At 44.7% G+C, this 16,009-nt stretch overlaps 3 protein-coding genes across 3 annotated transcripts; 2 read left to right on the plus strand and 1 right to left on the minus strand.

Moving 5' to 3' along the window:
• Positions 1 to 52: 52 nt before the first annotated feature.
• Positions 53 to 1,451, plus strand: PHALS_03981 (hypothetical protein F443_18240; the record flags this gene model as incomplete). The annotated part of the gene is made up of 5 exons (XM_024718284.1): positions 53 to 769; positions 832 to 902; positions 973 to 1,052; positions 1,115 to 1,310; positions 1,373 to 1,451. The coding sequence occupies 5 exons, from the start codon at positions 53 to 55 to the stop codon at positions 1,449 to 1,451; spliced, it is 1,143 nt and encodes a 380-aa protein (XP_024583698.1).
• Positions 1,452 to 1,857: 406 nt separating this feature from the next.
• On the minus strand, positions 1,858 to 3,846 carry PHALS_03982 (pescadillo-like protein; the record flags this gene model as incomplete). The annotated part of the gene is made up of 1 exon (XM_024718285.1): positions 1,858 to 3,846. The coding sequence occupies one exon, from the start codon at positions 3,844 to 3,846 to the stop codon at positions 1,858 to 1,860; it is 1,989 nt and encodes a 662-aa protein (XP_024583699.1).
• A 150-nt stretch (positions 3,847 to 3,996) lies between these two features.
• On the plus strand, positions 3,997 to 7,983 carry PHALS_03983 (atp-dependent rna; the record flags this gene model as incomplete). Its single annotated transcript, XM_024718286.1, has 2 exons — positions 3,997 to 6,136; positions 6,188 to 7,983. The coding sequence occupies 2 exons, from the start codon at positions 3,997 to 3,999 to the stop codon at positions 7,981 to 7,983; spliced, it is 3,936 nt and encodes a 1,311-aa protein (XP_024583700.1).
• Positions 7,984 to 16,009: the final 8,026 nt, after the last annotated feature.

Below are 16,009 nucleotides of genomic sequence, written 5' to 3' on the forward strand. Positions count from 1 at the left end.
TCGAGATGAAAAGAAGGAGACTCGAGAAGAAAAGAAGCCCTCACCAGGAAATATGACGACGGAAGCTTTGAGTATCATCTTAGAGAAAGAAATCCGTTGGATTCTTGTTAATTGTCCATTTGAAGAAATGACAACCAAGACGGTAAGAAAGTTATTGGAGGACCGACTTGACATGGATTTGCGTCACCACAAAGCATCGATTAAAGAAGGAGTGGCGCGGGTGATCTCATCTATGGAAGAGGAAGATGTGATCGATTCAACGTCCCCAGCATGTGAAGAGCCTAGTTTGGCATCGGCTGATCCTGTGATGACTGAAAAGAAGATTGAAGCGGCTGATAAGGTTATGCCCGTAAGCTCTGAGAATGTTAAAAAGAGAGAAGAAAGTGTTGTGACTGAAGCAAATGGAGTTGCTGATGATATAGAAAAAACAAAAACGGAACTGGAAGCTGCTTCCAAAAATTTGTCTTTAGCGCTGGATTTAGAGTCGAAGATAATTAACGCGCTCGATTCATTGAGGACTTTAGACAATGTAGACAAGAAGGTCTTGGCAGTGACATCTCTCCAGCCGAAACTTTGTAAATTGAGATCCCACAAATCGCCAAAGATTTCAGAATTAGTGACTTTTTTGGTTAAGAAGTGGAATGTCGAAGAAATAGTGCCAGCACCGAACTCAATTACAAACGAAGAAATTTTGGAGCTTAAAACCAAATTGGAAAACTCGGAAACTTCACATGACGAGTTGTCGCTGTGTTTAAATCAGTTGAGCGAGGTACGTTTGGTGGTCCTAGGCTGATGACTAGTCCTGCTCAATCTGACGTGATGTTTGTATAGATGCCGTTGACCATCGATCATTTGAAGATGACGGGAATCGCACGTGCAGTGTCTAAACTTCGTCAACACGGGTATGTAAGGACATCTTTTAACGTTATTGATATGATTTGCTTGAATGAGAATTTGCATTTGTTGTTTTAGGAATGACAAGGTCTCTGCTCGAGCCCATGAGCTTCGACAAAAGTGGATCAAGCAAAGTAACGATCAGTCGACAGATAATGGTACGCACCTTTGGATGTAAATACACGACGTTTGTATTGATGACGTTGTCGATTTGATTCAGAATCTGGCCCGAATCCTCTTAAGACCCTTAAGGCTCTGAACCATATTCTGGATCAAAATAGCGAAGACTCGAATGGGCGCAAGCTCCACAGCAAGCAACTAGCTGCACTTGATCAACTTCACAGTATGTCATTAGATACTCAAGACATCATCGATTCCAAGGTTGGAATCTCAGTGTCAAAACTGCGCAAGTCCAGGTAAATGCCGATTAACTGTGCGGTTGACATTGACATTCACCGTGTGTTTGAACTCATGACAGTAATGAAAAAGTAGCTAAATTAGCGAAAAAACTGCGGAAGAAGTGGCAGGCTGAGGCAAAGGCAAAAGCTGCTGCTTAAGCAATACGAAAAACGATAGGAGGGAGGCTGACGTTGATGCATTTGGGATGGAAGATGCTACATTGTTATCGTGATGGCATTGGGCTGCATGTACAAAAATGAAGTTGGCAAGGAGGATAGTACTTCCGTGTCTAAAGCATTGAGCACTTTTGTACTTAGTATCTATCGTGGCGCCTATGACGTCTTTTGCTGAGGAAAGGGAGGCGTTGAGCATCCATAGTCACTCTAGTCTTCGTTTCAATGAGAGTGGTGAGCTCAAATGATAGATATTTCGTGTTCGTGTGTTGTGAACCAACATGTAGTTAGTACGTACGATCGATCATCAATTGCAAGTACCAAATGTAGCTAGAAATTAATAAGAATCGTGTTTTGGTGTCAAATGATTGGATCTATTGAGAATTTATATCTACTTGGCGCTCTTGCCCTTAGTCTTTCGTTTGCGCTTCTTCGAAACGTCGTTTGTTTTTGTTGGTTCGGTCGGGTTTTCTTTCTCAGCTGCAATTTTGAGACGTTTGTCCTCAAGCTTCTGGATCTTATCGGCCTTTTTGCCAAGTCCGTACTGCATGCGGTCATACAGTCGTTTGGCCTTCTTGGACATCATCGTCTTAGCTAGTTCTTTTAATTCTGCTGCTTCTTCTTCCTTCTTGACACGTTTCGACTTCTTCTCACTCAATGTCGCGTCTGGCTTGCGCTTCAATGACGTAACCTTCTCCACTTCCTCTTCTTTTTCTTCTTCGTCATCTTTATCTTCTTCTTCACTCCTTTCATCCTTGCCATTAATTTCGGCCTTGAGATCAGCGGCATAAGTTTCTTCTGTGTCTTCAACCTCAGACTCGGTTTCAAATTCATTTTCGATTTTTCCTACTTCACGTAAAACTTGCGACGCTGATTTGAGTTTCTCCAATTCTTTGCGATATTCTGGGGTGTAACCTTCTTGTTGGTCGTTCACAAACGGTGATAGATGTGGCGGTAGATCGGCACCAGGGAGATAGCGCGTCAATGGCAACAGAATGCCATTGTTCACCGAATCGAAAACCCACTGAGGTTGTACATACTCTCGATTAAAGTATCGATGGCCTTGATGTGGACGATCCATTATGTGGTGCGTAATACGTGGATCCTTCTCATCAAATGGAGACCCAGCACCATCCCAGCCCAACTGAGCACCATGAGAGCGAAGTACCAACTCCAGACAAGCTGAGGGCACCTCGCGTGATAAAAAGAAAGTGAGTCCACTAAACAGACTTTTTTCACTGCGTTCTTTTTGCTCATCGCTGTGAATCTGTGCCGCTAGTTCATTAAATGCAAACGCAGCTTCGAGTGGCTCGCTCAGTTCTCCGTACGTATTTTTTTCATCGTCCTCGATATCCTCATCAATAATACCATTGACCCCCTGGACAAGTGATAGCGTTTTGATCCGTTTTTCGGACTCTTTCTGTTGTTGTGAAATGTTTTCCAACGTTTTCTGATCCTCAATCTCTTCGCCTTGAGCATTCTTCGGCTCACTTTCCTTTGTACGCTCTAGCTCCAAAGCAGCCAATTGAGCACCAGCAGCATCCAATTGCAAATTAATTTTGGGTGGATATGCTACACCAATATGCATATACAACTGAGCATTTACAAACTTGAGTAAAATTTCATAAAACTCAAGAAACGTGAGCATCACTCGCACATCTACACGTTTATCCACCGTGGGTGTAAATTGATGCGGTACAAGCCATGTGATGGTTTGACCCTGAACATTGGCTTGATAGTAAATACCCTTGATACTTACAAAAACTTTTGTTAATGCTCTTGTTGCCACAATAAAATTCTGCCACTCGCGTACAAGACGTAAACACTTGCTCGTAACCTCAGCACGAACACCATTACCCGTTGGCATCATAGCGAATAAATGAACCAGACACAAGGCATCATCCAAGTCACTCAAAGCATCAACAAAGCGAGGATACCGCTCTTTCACAATATGGTCCAATTCATATGTCGGACGATTTTCATGCTTTCGTTTAGCACCTTCATAGTCTTTTTTTCCCATCGCTCGCGTGATCTTTTTCATAAATGTCTTGAAAGCTCGAAATTTATCTAAAACAGGCTCATGAGCCAAGTACATGATGTCTTTCAAGTAGTAATACGTCTTGTCCTTGCCAGAAGGTTTTTTCTTTGGTTCACGAGGATAAATGCCTTTGAGAATACACAAGCGACGAAAGTCTTTAAGTGTTACTTGAAGTCGTTTAAGTGCTTGACTGCGTGTAATGTAGTTCGCTGCTGTACCACGCATGCCTTTGCGCTGTTCCTTGCCAAGTTTGGCTAAACGGCGCTTACTACCCATGGCATCAGTCTGCTTTGCCTTGATGGACTTGAGCTTCTTCTTCCCTTTCACACGCTTCGTTGGCATGGTGTATCACTAGGTAGAGTGAAGATGTTTGAGTAAATGAACTTAACGTTTAGCCAGTCAATTAATAAGTGATGATAATTGGATGAAATGACAAGAATATTTTAATTTGATTAGCTTGTTGTTACTACACGCAAGTATCGGACTTGGACAATGGTGTCTAAGAAACGGAAGCAGTCTGGACATACAAAAGTAAAGAAGAAAAAAGTCAAGACGACGAAGGTTTTGACTGCGTTAGAAAAGTCGAAAAGTATACAGCAAGAGACTCAAACGAGTACAGAGGTGGTGAAGAACGAAGCTATTGAGGACGATGCGACAGATTGTAAAGCCATTGGACTACTATCGGAGGAGTTAGTAGAGGAATTAGGCGGTGAAGGTATTGGTGGAAAGTTAGTGCTACCTAGTCGTCGTGCAAAGAAGGAAAAAGTTGACCATGTGTCGAACGAGCTACTAGAACAAGCACATCACATGAGCAAGAGCAAACGCAAGAAATTAGAGGCTATTGCTGCTAAAAAAGTCAAAGATGCGAGACGTGAAAGCTTGTTTAAGTCGTTACAGGAACAACAACTTTCACAAGACCAGATGAAACTCATGTATAGCACGTCACAGTTGGGCCACAAGGAGACGCTGCGTGAGCGCCTGAAACGCTCGCTGAATCGTCAAAAGGCAGGTCTGGATCTGTCCAAAAGCGCTGAGCGGGAGCTTTATTTGAAAAAGGATAGAAGAAATGATGAAGAAGAAATTGATGAGCTAGTAGAGGAGACAGTAGGGTCTCAACTGGCTGAGATCCCAGCACCAGTCCAAACCGAAGCCGCATCTTTGATTGTCAATGATGCTGTAGCCGGAAAGAGGAAACGTCGGAAGAAAAAGCCGTCGATTACAAGTCGCTCAGTACCTATGCTATCCCCACAAAACGAACCTTCCAATTTAGCGCATGGAGACGCTGTAGCGGCGAAGCTCGATGCTAACGTAGAAGTCGAAGACTTGGATGAACGATTACGAAGCACCACCTCGCAAACAGCAGCAATGATAAGGCTGGAAGCTTTGAGGAAGAAAAATGAGGAAAAGCGTCAGCAACGTGCTCTTGCTGCAAATTGCAGCCACTCTACTCCGCAAAAAGATGAAACAAGTGTAGTAGACGCTTACGTGCCTATACCCATAACACTAAAGACTGCAGACGAGATGAGAGAACTGAGCAAAAAGACAACCTTGACGTACAAAACGACGCTCGTTACACTGTCACGTAATCCAGCAATTCAACTGGCGCGAATGCAGCTCCCAGTGTGCAGTTCCGAACAGGAAATTATGGAAGCAATTAGTGATAACGATGTCATCATTTTGTGTGGCGAGACGGGTAGTGGCAAGACGACGCAGGTGCCGCAATTTTTGTATGAAGCTGGGTATGGTCATCCTGATCATCCAATCAATAGTGGACGCATTGGGGTGACTCAACCGCGCCGCGTGGCTGCCGTGTCGACGGCAAAACGTGTGGCTGAAGAGCTGAATGTACCTTTTGGTTCACCGGAAGGTCACGTCGGGTATCAGATTCGATACGATGCTGAACATGTAAGTCAGTACACGCGCATTAAGTTTATGACAGATGGTATTTTGCTGAAAGAGATCCAACAAGACTTTTTGCTACGTCAATACTCAATCCTTTTGCTGGATGAAGCGCACGAACGTAATGTGAATACTGATATTCTAATTGGTTTACTGTCACGGATTGCCCCATTACGCGCTCAGATGGCACGAGAGGAAGAAGAAGCGTACGCGTTGTTGCTAAAAGATGAGAAAGAGACAGCTGACAAACCTATTAAGCCACTTAAGCTCGTGGTCATGTCGGCAACATTGCGTGTCGAGGATTTTACACAAAACCACCGCCTGTTTCCAAACCCACCGCCTGTTCTTCGCGTAGACGCGCGTCAATATCCTGTTACTGTACACTTTAACAAGCGCACAAATCTAGACAATTATGTAGACGAAGCGTATAAGAAGGTGATTAAGATCCATAAGAAACTGCCTGAAGGTGGCGTGCTTGTGTTTCTGACCGGGCAGCGTGAGATTCTGAGATTGTGTCGTCAACTTAGTCGCATGTACTCGGTTGCTGCGCGGAACAAGAAGGCTGAAAATTTAGCAAATCGTCGCGTATTTCGTGCTCAACGTCGTCAACATAATTTAGAGTTCCAGACAAGCAAAAGTAATGATTTTTTGAGGGAACATGACGACATTGAAGAAGAGGCTGATTTAGAGGAAGCACACGTGTTTGGCAACGATGAAAACGACGAGATTAATTGTGAGGAAGAAGAATACGAGGAAGAAGATGACGAAATGGATGATGATCTAGCTGTGCCGTATATGCACGTGCTTCCTCTGTACTCGTTGCTTCCGAATGATGAGCAGATGAAGGTTTTTGAGACGCCTCCGGAAATGCATCGTCTGATCGTTGTTGCAACCAACGTGGCTGAAACATCGTTGACTATTCCTGGTATTAAGTATGTTGTAGACGCTGGACGTACAAAGGAACGCGTATTCGACCTAGCTAACGGCATTTCATCCTTCCAAGTCCAGTGGATATCAAAAGCAAGCGCTGATCAACGTGCCGGTCGTGCCGGACGCACAGGCCCAGGCCATTGTTACCGTCTGTACTCGTCTGCTGTCTATGACACGGAATTCTCCAAATTCTCATCGCCGGAAATTCTGTGCCAACCAATTGATGACCTGGTGCTGCAGATGAAAGCTATGGGTATTCACAACGTCTTGCAGTTTCCATTTCCGACACCTCCTGACCACCAGGCAGTGAAGAATGCGCTGGAAACGTTGGTTAATCTTGGTGCTATCTCAAGTGATGGTGACGAAGCTATTACGATGTTGGGCCGTACATTAGTCAAATATCCAGTAGCCGCACGGTTTGCGAAGATGCTGCTACTTGCACAAAAGCTTAATGTTGTTGAGTATACGATCGCTATTGTAGCGGGTCTTTCGGGTCACTCGCCGTTTATAAACGCTATGGACCGACGAGAAGAGGCAAGAGTGGAAGACGGAGAAGATAAAAATGAGGTCGAAGAAATGGAAAAAGAGTGGCGAGAAGCTGAAGAATTACGGAAACATGCACAATGGATTGACCAAGAGAGCGACGTTCTCAGTCTTCTGCGTGCGGCTGGTGCATATGCTTTCGCTGGTGGTAGTAGCCAATTTTGTACAACTAACCATTTGCATGAAAAAACAATGCAGAATATGCTCAAGCTGCGACAACAATTGACTCGAATTGTAAACAAGTTGTACGCAGAAGAAAAGGGGTTTGAGGCTGTTCAAGTGAGTCCTAAGATGCCACCTCCAGATCTTGAGACGCAAGCTGTGTTGCGACAGATTGTAGCTGCTGGATTTTTGGATCATGTTGCGAAGCGTGTTCCAGCTGGAACGATTACTGAAGGCACAAAAATTGAGCGGAACTGTGCGTACATTACAGCATTGGGGTCGATTAAAGAACCCGTGTACATTCATCCGCACTCGTCTGTCTTTACGCCTAATCCAGGCAAGCTACCAGAATTTGTTGTTTATCAGTACATAATGCGTACGACACGTGCGTATATGAAAACTGTGACTGCAATTGAACCCGAATGGCTCGCTCGTATCGGAAAAGACACACCTCTATGTAAGTATGGACCCCCGCTCGCTGAGCCTTCACCTTATTACGACGGCAAGCTAGATGAGGTTCAATGCTACGCTAAAGCACAGTACGGGATACATCAGTGGTCGCTACCAGCGATGCGCATAGCGTATCCTGATGGAAGTACAAAGGACTCGAAAGATGGACTAGGTGATAAATATCGTTGGTTTGCCAAGTTCTTGTTGGATGGCCAAGTCATTTCAAGTTTTTTACCGTTTTCAAATGCATTGAAAGAATCCAGTCATACGTTGATTCGAAAGAAGTTTGACAAGAAGATTCAATTGTTGGTTCTAACGCTTCAACAAAATCGTGTCGCATCACGTCGTGCACTTATCATGAAATGGAGTCAACCAAACGGCAAATTCTTTCTGAAAAAAGAGCTGCAGAGTTGGATGAAGGAAAGCCATCAAAATACTTTCAGCCAAGTATGGAATTCACTAGTCGACGCAGCAGTGCAGGAGGAAAAGAAATAGTTAGAGGAAGGAAGTAGCAAATAGTAAGATCTTAGACATCCATAGCAATACCGGTTTTGTATGATTCGATACTTCTCGGATTACGATCGGCGGCTTTGGTGGCCTATGGCTGCGTTTACGTCGCTGCCATTTGATCCCGATGATAATATAAAGTCCATTTCTCTTCATGTTTTATGAATTATAGCAACAAGTCGTGATCTATCGTCGCCGTTTGGCTTGGAACGTTCCACCACTTGTATCAGGCCAAGTGTGAGCTTTTACCACCAGTTCATGGCAAGAAACACAGCATTTGAACGTTGATTTTGTACTACTTGGTTTCTCCCTTTTACTTGAACTACGACGTCTGCAAGTGTCACTGCCTGTAGAGATTCCACATTGTGGAGACTTGAGTCTAGAGCTTCAAAACATGATGCAAAAACACGATCAGTTTGTGACATTTTACGACGTCTGTGAACGCGCTGCAAGTGCTGCAGTTAACGGTCGTCCACCTTTGTGTGTCGACCTTGTCATGACAAGTTTCGTGGCTTCTACATTAAAGCACTGGCTGTAATAAACTCAACGTTCCAAGTGGTGATACTAATGGACGCAGACACACTGTTTTCAGAGTGCTATAACGTTAAGGGATCTGAATATTTACAGAACCACTGGAACGCTGTTTCAATGATCGTATCAGTTATGAAGTGCGAAGAGGATTTTATCGAATGATGGATATGTAGATAAAAGTATTGGGGCACTGCATCAATTTCTAGCAGGCTGTGATGTTACTCTTTATAGTCAATTTGAGATCATAAACAGAGGAAATAGACCTCAACAACGCTTGGCGGTTTCCAATTCTGAGCATTTTTATTATATTCGCACGTTGAGATACTGCGTAGTGAACATCAAATGGACTTATCACTTGTGCTTTGGAATTAAGGACGGCAACCTCGAGCTACGACAATTCTAGCGACATTTGTCTCGCTAACGGATTACCAAGTGTCCCATTGTATGGCGATAAAGAACTTTACTGGCTTGTATGTAAGCTGGCGGAAACTGCGTACGCTTTTTCGGACGTTGCAGTTGGTGCAGTGGGCTGGGATCTACTTGTTCACGGTGATCGAAATCTTGTGTGTAGATGAGTTGCATCACTACCCGATCATGAAGAGACAAGGAGACGACGTTGAACCGCTGTATATAAACAGTGACAATATTTTAGACTGGGGTCGCGCGTCTCACCGTCTGTACCGCACAATTGCTCGCCCAGCAGCATTCAATCAGGCTCTTTTACGGAACCAAAGTTACTACAAACCTGTCCATTTGATGTGACAACGACACACCTTACTCCAATGGAATCAAAGGTATTATTTCGACGGAAGCAGCTTTACGATATGAGTGTCAGCTCGCTTAAAAATCGTTTTAAAACCTTATGGCAGGTTTCTGCTCTCAGGGGAGTGCAAACACACAGAAATCTGTGCTGCTTTAGTTAATGAAAATTAAGTTGAAAAGCCGAGTAATTGCTGATATGTGAGGTAATGCATTCAGGCGTTTCATCACACTTAATTCACCACTTGATATTACCACTTGAGTTAGTACAGCGCTCACCATAATGAAATATGCTGCAGCCACCACAGATATGTTAACGACATACAGATTGTGACGCACGGACATGTGAAGCCTTCGTAGGACGACTTGGTTTACATTAATGTCTGCTGGTGGTGCCTGCTACGACACCTCAGAGCGCAGATGTTCTTTGGAGTGTAAAGTAGTCTCAATGCTATTGCAAGTTAAGGAATGATGGCACAATGTTCATCTTATTTTTGAAATATTCTTAACTATGGGAAATAATGTCGGTTTTACAATTTTTATCATTACAAACGCAATAAAACGGTAAATAAACGTCCCAAGCAAAGTCCTGTCACGGCAAGACTATATTATAGTGTTTCTGATCAAAATGCGGCTGACGGTGTGCCAGCGAAGACGAGTATTTCGGGTGATGGAACTGTTGCACTTTAAGCTTTTCGTATCTTTGGACTATCGTCCGCCGATGCTACGTCTAGCAGCTATACAGGAAATTTACTACCGTCATACCGTATTTGGTGAACATTCCTTTCGATGAAGTGATTGTTTACTATCGCTGCGAGTGTCCATTGGCTGCCGTTAAGATTTGCATCAGAGAGGAACAGACAAACACTACCCAAACACAGGTAATAGACGAGTTTGCTAATTCAGGCTCATACGATTATGGCGGTCATGACTACTTTGGTTCCGTTTCATCCAAATTATTATTGCAGCGCGAGATGTCACTATTAATCTGAAAATCGGTTGAGTGGGAAGTGGTAACTAGAACCACGGAGACTTCAATGTGAGAATGACTTTGACGAGTAAAGGTCTTCTGAGGCATGCCATGAACCTCAAGGATGAGAACGATATCATAGAGACAAGGCTTATCAAACGACGCCAACAGATTGAGTATCATTATGCAAGGCGCTGAGATGAAGCACCAGACGAAGATCGAGTCGGCTACAAGTGCCATGGAAGCATGGCGAACGCTACGTGGTTTCTACAATCGCTTGACAATGCACAATTGTGTGACGATTACGCGACGGCTTCACGACTTCAAAATGGAAAGTGACACCAATACAGCGGAACATCTAGACGCTTTTGACGAGCTAGCTGTGGGTCCTCAGACATTGGAAGAGCCAATTGATAAGTCACGCTAACTGGGGGTAGTCTGAGATTGGAATATGGTTGAAAGTGGGGAAGAATCTGCTCAGAGATCAGAGAAGCTGCACAGATAGAAAGCTACAGAAAAGCGTTCGCAAAATCGGAAATGCAGGAAGATATAAAGATAACCGATGTAACGTTTGAAAAGGTGGGGCTTTACGCGACAACGGCGCATTCAAGGGCAATTGTATTCATTATGAGCAGATGGGTCAAGTAAACCCGGACTGTCCGGCCGGAAGATTTGATGGCATTGATGATGTCATATTTACAGTGGGTAAAGGACGATCGGCAGGGTGGCATATCGACAGAGGAGTCACATCCCACATGAGCTCGCACGGAAAGAACGAGTTCTAATATCAGGACTTCATGTCAAACATCAAGGTACAGTTGCAGACAACAAAAAATAATCTTCAATGGAATAGGTAAAGTAAAAAAGTGACTGATTTGGACTTACACTAGCATCCCCGCGGAGGATCTTTCTCACCCTTTCCAAATTTGTTCGGCTAAGGCTTTCACCTATATCGGTCATTTTACATTATGGAGTAGTGATCAAGAATCATGTGCTGTGTGTCACGGGGATCGAACCCACGACCTGCCGCTTGGAAAGCGGCTGCTCTACCATTCAATCCAGCACGGTTACGTAAATGACTGATTCGCGTGGAAAGGGGGGATTTGCATGATTGATGTTTTATGTATCCCAGTATTTGACAAAATATTGTTGAAAGTTGGCAAACTTGCTGATCGCGGTATGAGTGTGGAGTTTCCGCGTTCTTCGTGTATCCTATGGAACAGAAACTGTATTTGTTCAACGATTGGTAATGCTTACATGCTCGACTTAAAGCAGGAAGAGATATATATTCCAGAAATGACACTCAGTGGGGGCTATGGCATGCTAGGACACCCAAATAAGGATGCTTTGCTTAAAACACAGCGCTCGTCCAAAGGCATCTCGATGGTCAAACGAGTTACAGAAAATGTATATGTACAGAGTATCTGAAGGGTAAGTAGACAGTTACAGCATTCCCTCACGTTCGATTGCGTAGACAACACGTATTCTGGAGCGTATCATGGATCCAATGCGAACTCCATCGAAGGGAAGTGTAAATATATTTCTACTTTTTTTGATGACTTCTTATGATAGGCTTCGTCTTCCTTGACCTAGAGCAAAAATAGTGTCTGGCAACTTCAAGGACTCTTAACAAAAGTCGTAAGGGTATCCACATCAAATGCTCATGATCTGACAACAGAACAAAACTTGTTTTCGAAACGATGGTTAACATGTCGTCGGAGCGGCATCGTCCACCAACGATTCGCCCCATAGAGCCCTCAGCAAAATAGGGTGGCGGAGCGCGTGAGCAGGAGTATCATGGAAAAGGCCGGCAGTATGCTTTACCATAAAAAAAACATTGCACCTGAATGGTAGGCGAAAGCCATGAATACAGTAGCTTATCTGCTGAATCGCTTGACGAATACAGTTCATCCGACGTCACGCCGTATGAGTTGGTCTTTACGATGAATCTCCTAATGGACCACTATTGCCTTTTTGGGTCGCACGGTTATACGAATGTAGCCATGCAATAGGCTTAACTTGTAACTTGCTCGTTCATTTGGAAAATGTCAAGGGGTATTGCGTGTATGACTTAGAGAATGCCAAGATTAAAGTACCCGCTCAATGAGGTTAGACTTGCGCAAATTAAACAGACTACACGCATGTGGTACACCAGATGCGACCATCGAATATATCTGGAACCATCATGATGATTATGTTCAAACCCAATTGAAATAAAAGCTAGTTCGGGATATGCCTGTATAAATTTGTTGAAAAACTAGTCGGAGACGTCATAATTGACTATGTTGATCGTACACTGTCAGTATACACCAGCTGATGCGCTCCAATCGTTCTGGTGTAAACAGATTGGAACAAGCAAAGTATTATCTATCTCATAAGCGTCAAGAAAATTGAGATGAAGTGGAGCGCAGAAGACAAAAATATGAGCCGATAGACGCCTACCATGACCAGAACGTGCAGGATTGAAGCAGATGAATCCATTACCCATGCCGTTCTTATTTTCATGAGGATGATTCGGACTTACCGACTACATAGGCTCAAGCAATGTCAAGCGACGATGAAGCAAAGTGGCGTGAAGTGATTGAAGCTTCCATGAGCAGAACCAAACATGAATATTAAAGAGGAGACAATTGCACAATTGAATTACGTTGCGCCGTTGCAAACAGCGTTATAAAAATGGTAGTATTTTGTCGTACGACGCACGACGTGTCGCTGAGGAGTTCAAGCAAGATATGGAGTCGATTTCTTCAAGACTTATTACATGATCGCCATCATGAACTCAACTCGAAAGATACATGTGGTATGTGCCGAATGCTACTGTCAAATGAAACAGCTGGATATCGAACAGACAACGGTTATATGGAAATTCCACTGAGGTTGGCAATGCTCAGGGATTAATTTGTCAATTGGACAGGCTATTTACGGGTCGCAACAAGCAGCAAGTACCTGATACAAGACAGTAAATCGTGGCTTTGTGATCAATTTCACAAAAGGCTGCAAAGGGGACCAGTGTGATTATATCCTGCAATCCCAGAAAGTTTAATCTATGTTGAACTCTACGTTCATGACATGACTGTCGCAGCAAACCGAGATCAATCAGTTCAAGTAAGTGCTAAGCGATACATTCAAGATGAAGGAGGTGGGCAAGGCGGAATTTATTCGTGCATGAAGATTGATCAGCCAAAAAACTTATGATCGAGCAGACCTTCTATATTGACAGATTTGGTAAATAAGGTGTCAAGAATTTGGACAACCTGTGCGCAATGGAATTGAAGCTGTTGAAATGCAATCGACTAAAGCGGAAGGGGTCGTTTGGCGATAAGTTCCAGACCATATCAAACCTTGATTAAATTCCTGTACATAGCTGCATGTATTTAACCGATTGTTGCATGCATGATTACACAGCTGTTATGTTTCCGAAAGAACCCCGGACTGGTATTGTCCACCAAGGCAGTGGTAAAATTGCGGTAAATGCATATTCAGATGCTTATTGGAGCAGCAATATCAAAGATAGACGTTCAATTTCAGGTGTTATGTTCATGATCGCTGCACGTCAGTGGTGCTCACGTAAAAGTATCAGCGAACCATTGCGCTCAGCTCGGCGGAAGCTGAATACATGGCTCTTAGCATGCTTTTTTAAAAAGGTCTTTGAACAAACACTTCTGTTTAAAACCAAAAATGTATTTAATTGCGGCAGAGCCGCCAATATCTAAAACCCTTGGTTCTCCTGGTTAATATAGCAATTACTATAGCAATACCTAACGAATATAGCAATATGTATTACTACTGGCAATCCTACCACGTGGTGGCTTTTGTTACGGTGTAGCTATACAACTGTGTGATTACACCAACCTTTATAATACACACCTATGTACGGTCGCACAAGATTGTGCGACCCGCCATTTCATACAACGGTACGTGTAACCCGTTACACTCTCACCCATTAAAATGGTGGATATCCCCAATTCACATTTAACGGTCGCCTCATTCGTGGCTCACGTGTCTGATACACCTTAACATTCTTTGAGAATAACTTTAAACATTCTTTAAGAGCATCGTTAAACATCTTCCGCTCTATGAGCCTTCTGTCTACGACAAGCATTACATCCAGCCTTGCTGGTAGCGAGGGCGCCACTTCTGCACAGGGCGCATCTTCGGACAGAACGTCCACGGCTTCATGGAATGCACATCTCAAGCCCTCGGCGACTGACCACAACACACCGCGCCTGCCCGGTGCGACGGATGTTTTCGTCGAGGAGTTGGAGGAAGTTGACTACGAGTCGGACACTCCTTTCCCAGCATGCGATGACGAGGAGGATGAAGTGCGCCAACGGTGCGACGTGAGCCCAGCTCAAACCATGCGGACACTATGTCCCGACCTGTCGGCTTTCAAGGGAAGTGGTATTATTACCAATCGCCTCGACAAGGCACAGGAGCAGCGGTTGGAGGGTGTCCACAGGGCGGCTCTCATGCGCTCGTATCCACGTTCGGTCTAAGACCCTTGTGTGGAATACGGCTCTCGTACGGCGGATACCGCTGCTGACGCGAAAGACGCGATCACTCGATCGTTAGGCGTCTACGAAGTCGGGTCTCCGACCACTACACAGGCTGAGCTTGATCGGCGGAAAGATCTGCGAGATCGTTTTTTGGTACCCCAAGAGATCCCAATGGATCGGTATCGCGCTCAACTTCGAGCTAAAAAAAGAGGTGTTCCTGTACCCGATACCAGGACCATCCCTGGGGTGCTCACCCCTCACAAAACCGCTACAGATGACGATGAGATCTTTTAGCGATTGGTGCAGCGGCACCGAAAATCTTTCATCGCTGTCTACCTTACAGCGAGGCCACGAAAAAGTGGACGTGCGCATTGAACGCCATCTTAGATTCGACTTTGCCAAACTCAAGGCGCAACACCGACTTCCTGCGTATTGTCACCCCGCGACGTATGAAGCAATCTATAACGCTCCTGCGAGCGCTATGGTTTCTCACATGTGTGAGTTACAAACACAGCACCTTAGGGCCCTAGTTTGAGCTCAGATCATGGCCCTCCGGCTTGTCTGGCTCCTGCCGAAAAGCGCTGTGCGCAAGAGGACGCGAGGCGAAATGATCCTTCTCATCATAAGCATTCACGACGTCTGGGCAGTCGTGCCGAAATGGCACCTCAAACTTCCACAAGCTATCGGAGTGTTTGGGTATCCCCGCCACTTCACATGGTTTTGGGTAAAACCTCATCAACGACGTCGACCCATAAGGCGTTCCACGTGGCTGTGGACGCCACGATTCTCACCGAGAAAAGTCAGCAGCGGACAATGACGACTTGGTCGATCGCCGTCCGGTGACTAGTGATGCTCTTTTTTTTTTTGAGCGCTGAAGGACAAAGTCCGTCGTCATCGGCACATCTCTGTGAGGTCGCCTACCGCTGCAGAAGTTCGATACCACGTATCTTGTTTTCGCTTCTAGCTGGTCATGAATTGTTGGTCTGTTACTTAAAATATTGCTGAAGACTTCGAGAGTCTGGAGCACTTTGTGCACTGACCGCCTCACGTTGAGGATTATCGTGCTCTGACAAAGCGATTCCTAGCCGTGAATACGTCAATTCGTGCAACGGTGAAGCTTGCGCCGTTGGAAACGGAAGTTGTTGCACTTCGTGCTCAGAACCAGTTGCTGGCTCAATTTATGGGTGAGCGAGGGCCTTTGGGCGCCCCCCAGCGCCATCTCTTCCGCGTTCACGTGCGCCGGATCCCGATACAGCTT

Source organism: Plasmopara halstedii (assembly GCF_900000015.1).
Source record: "Plasmopara halstedii genome assembly, contig: Scaffold_2472, whole genome shotgun sequence".
Lineage (NCBI taxonomy): Eukaryota > Oomycota > Peronosporomycetes > Peronosporales > Peronosporaceae > Plasmopara > Plasmopara halstedii.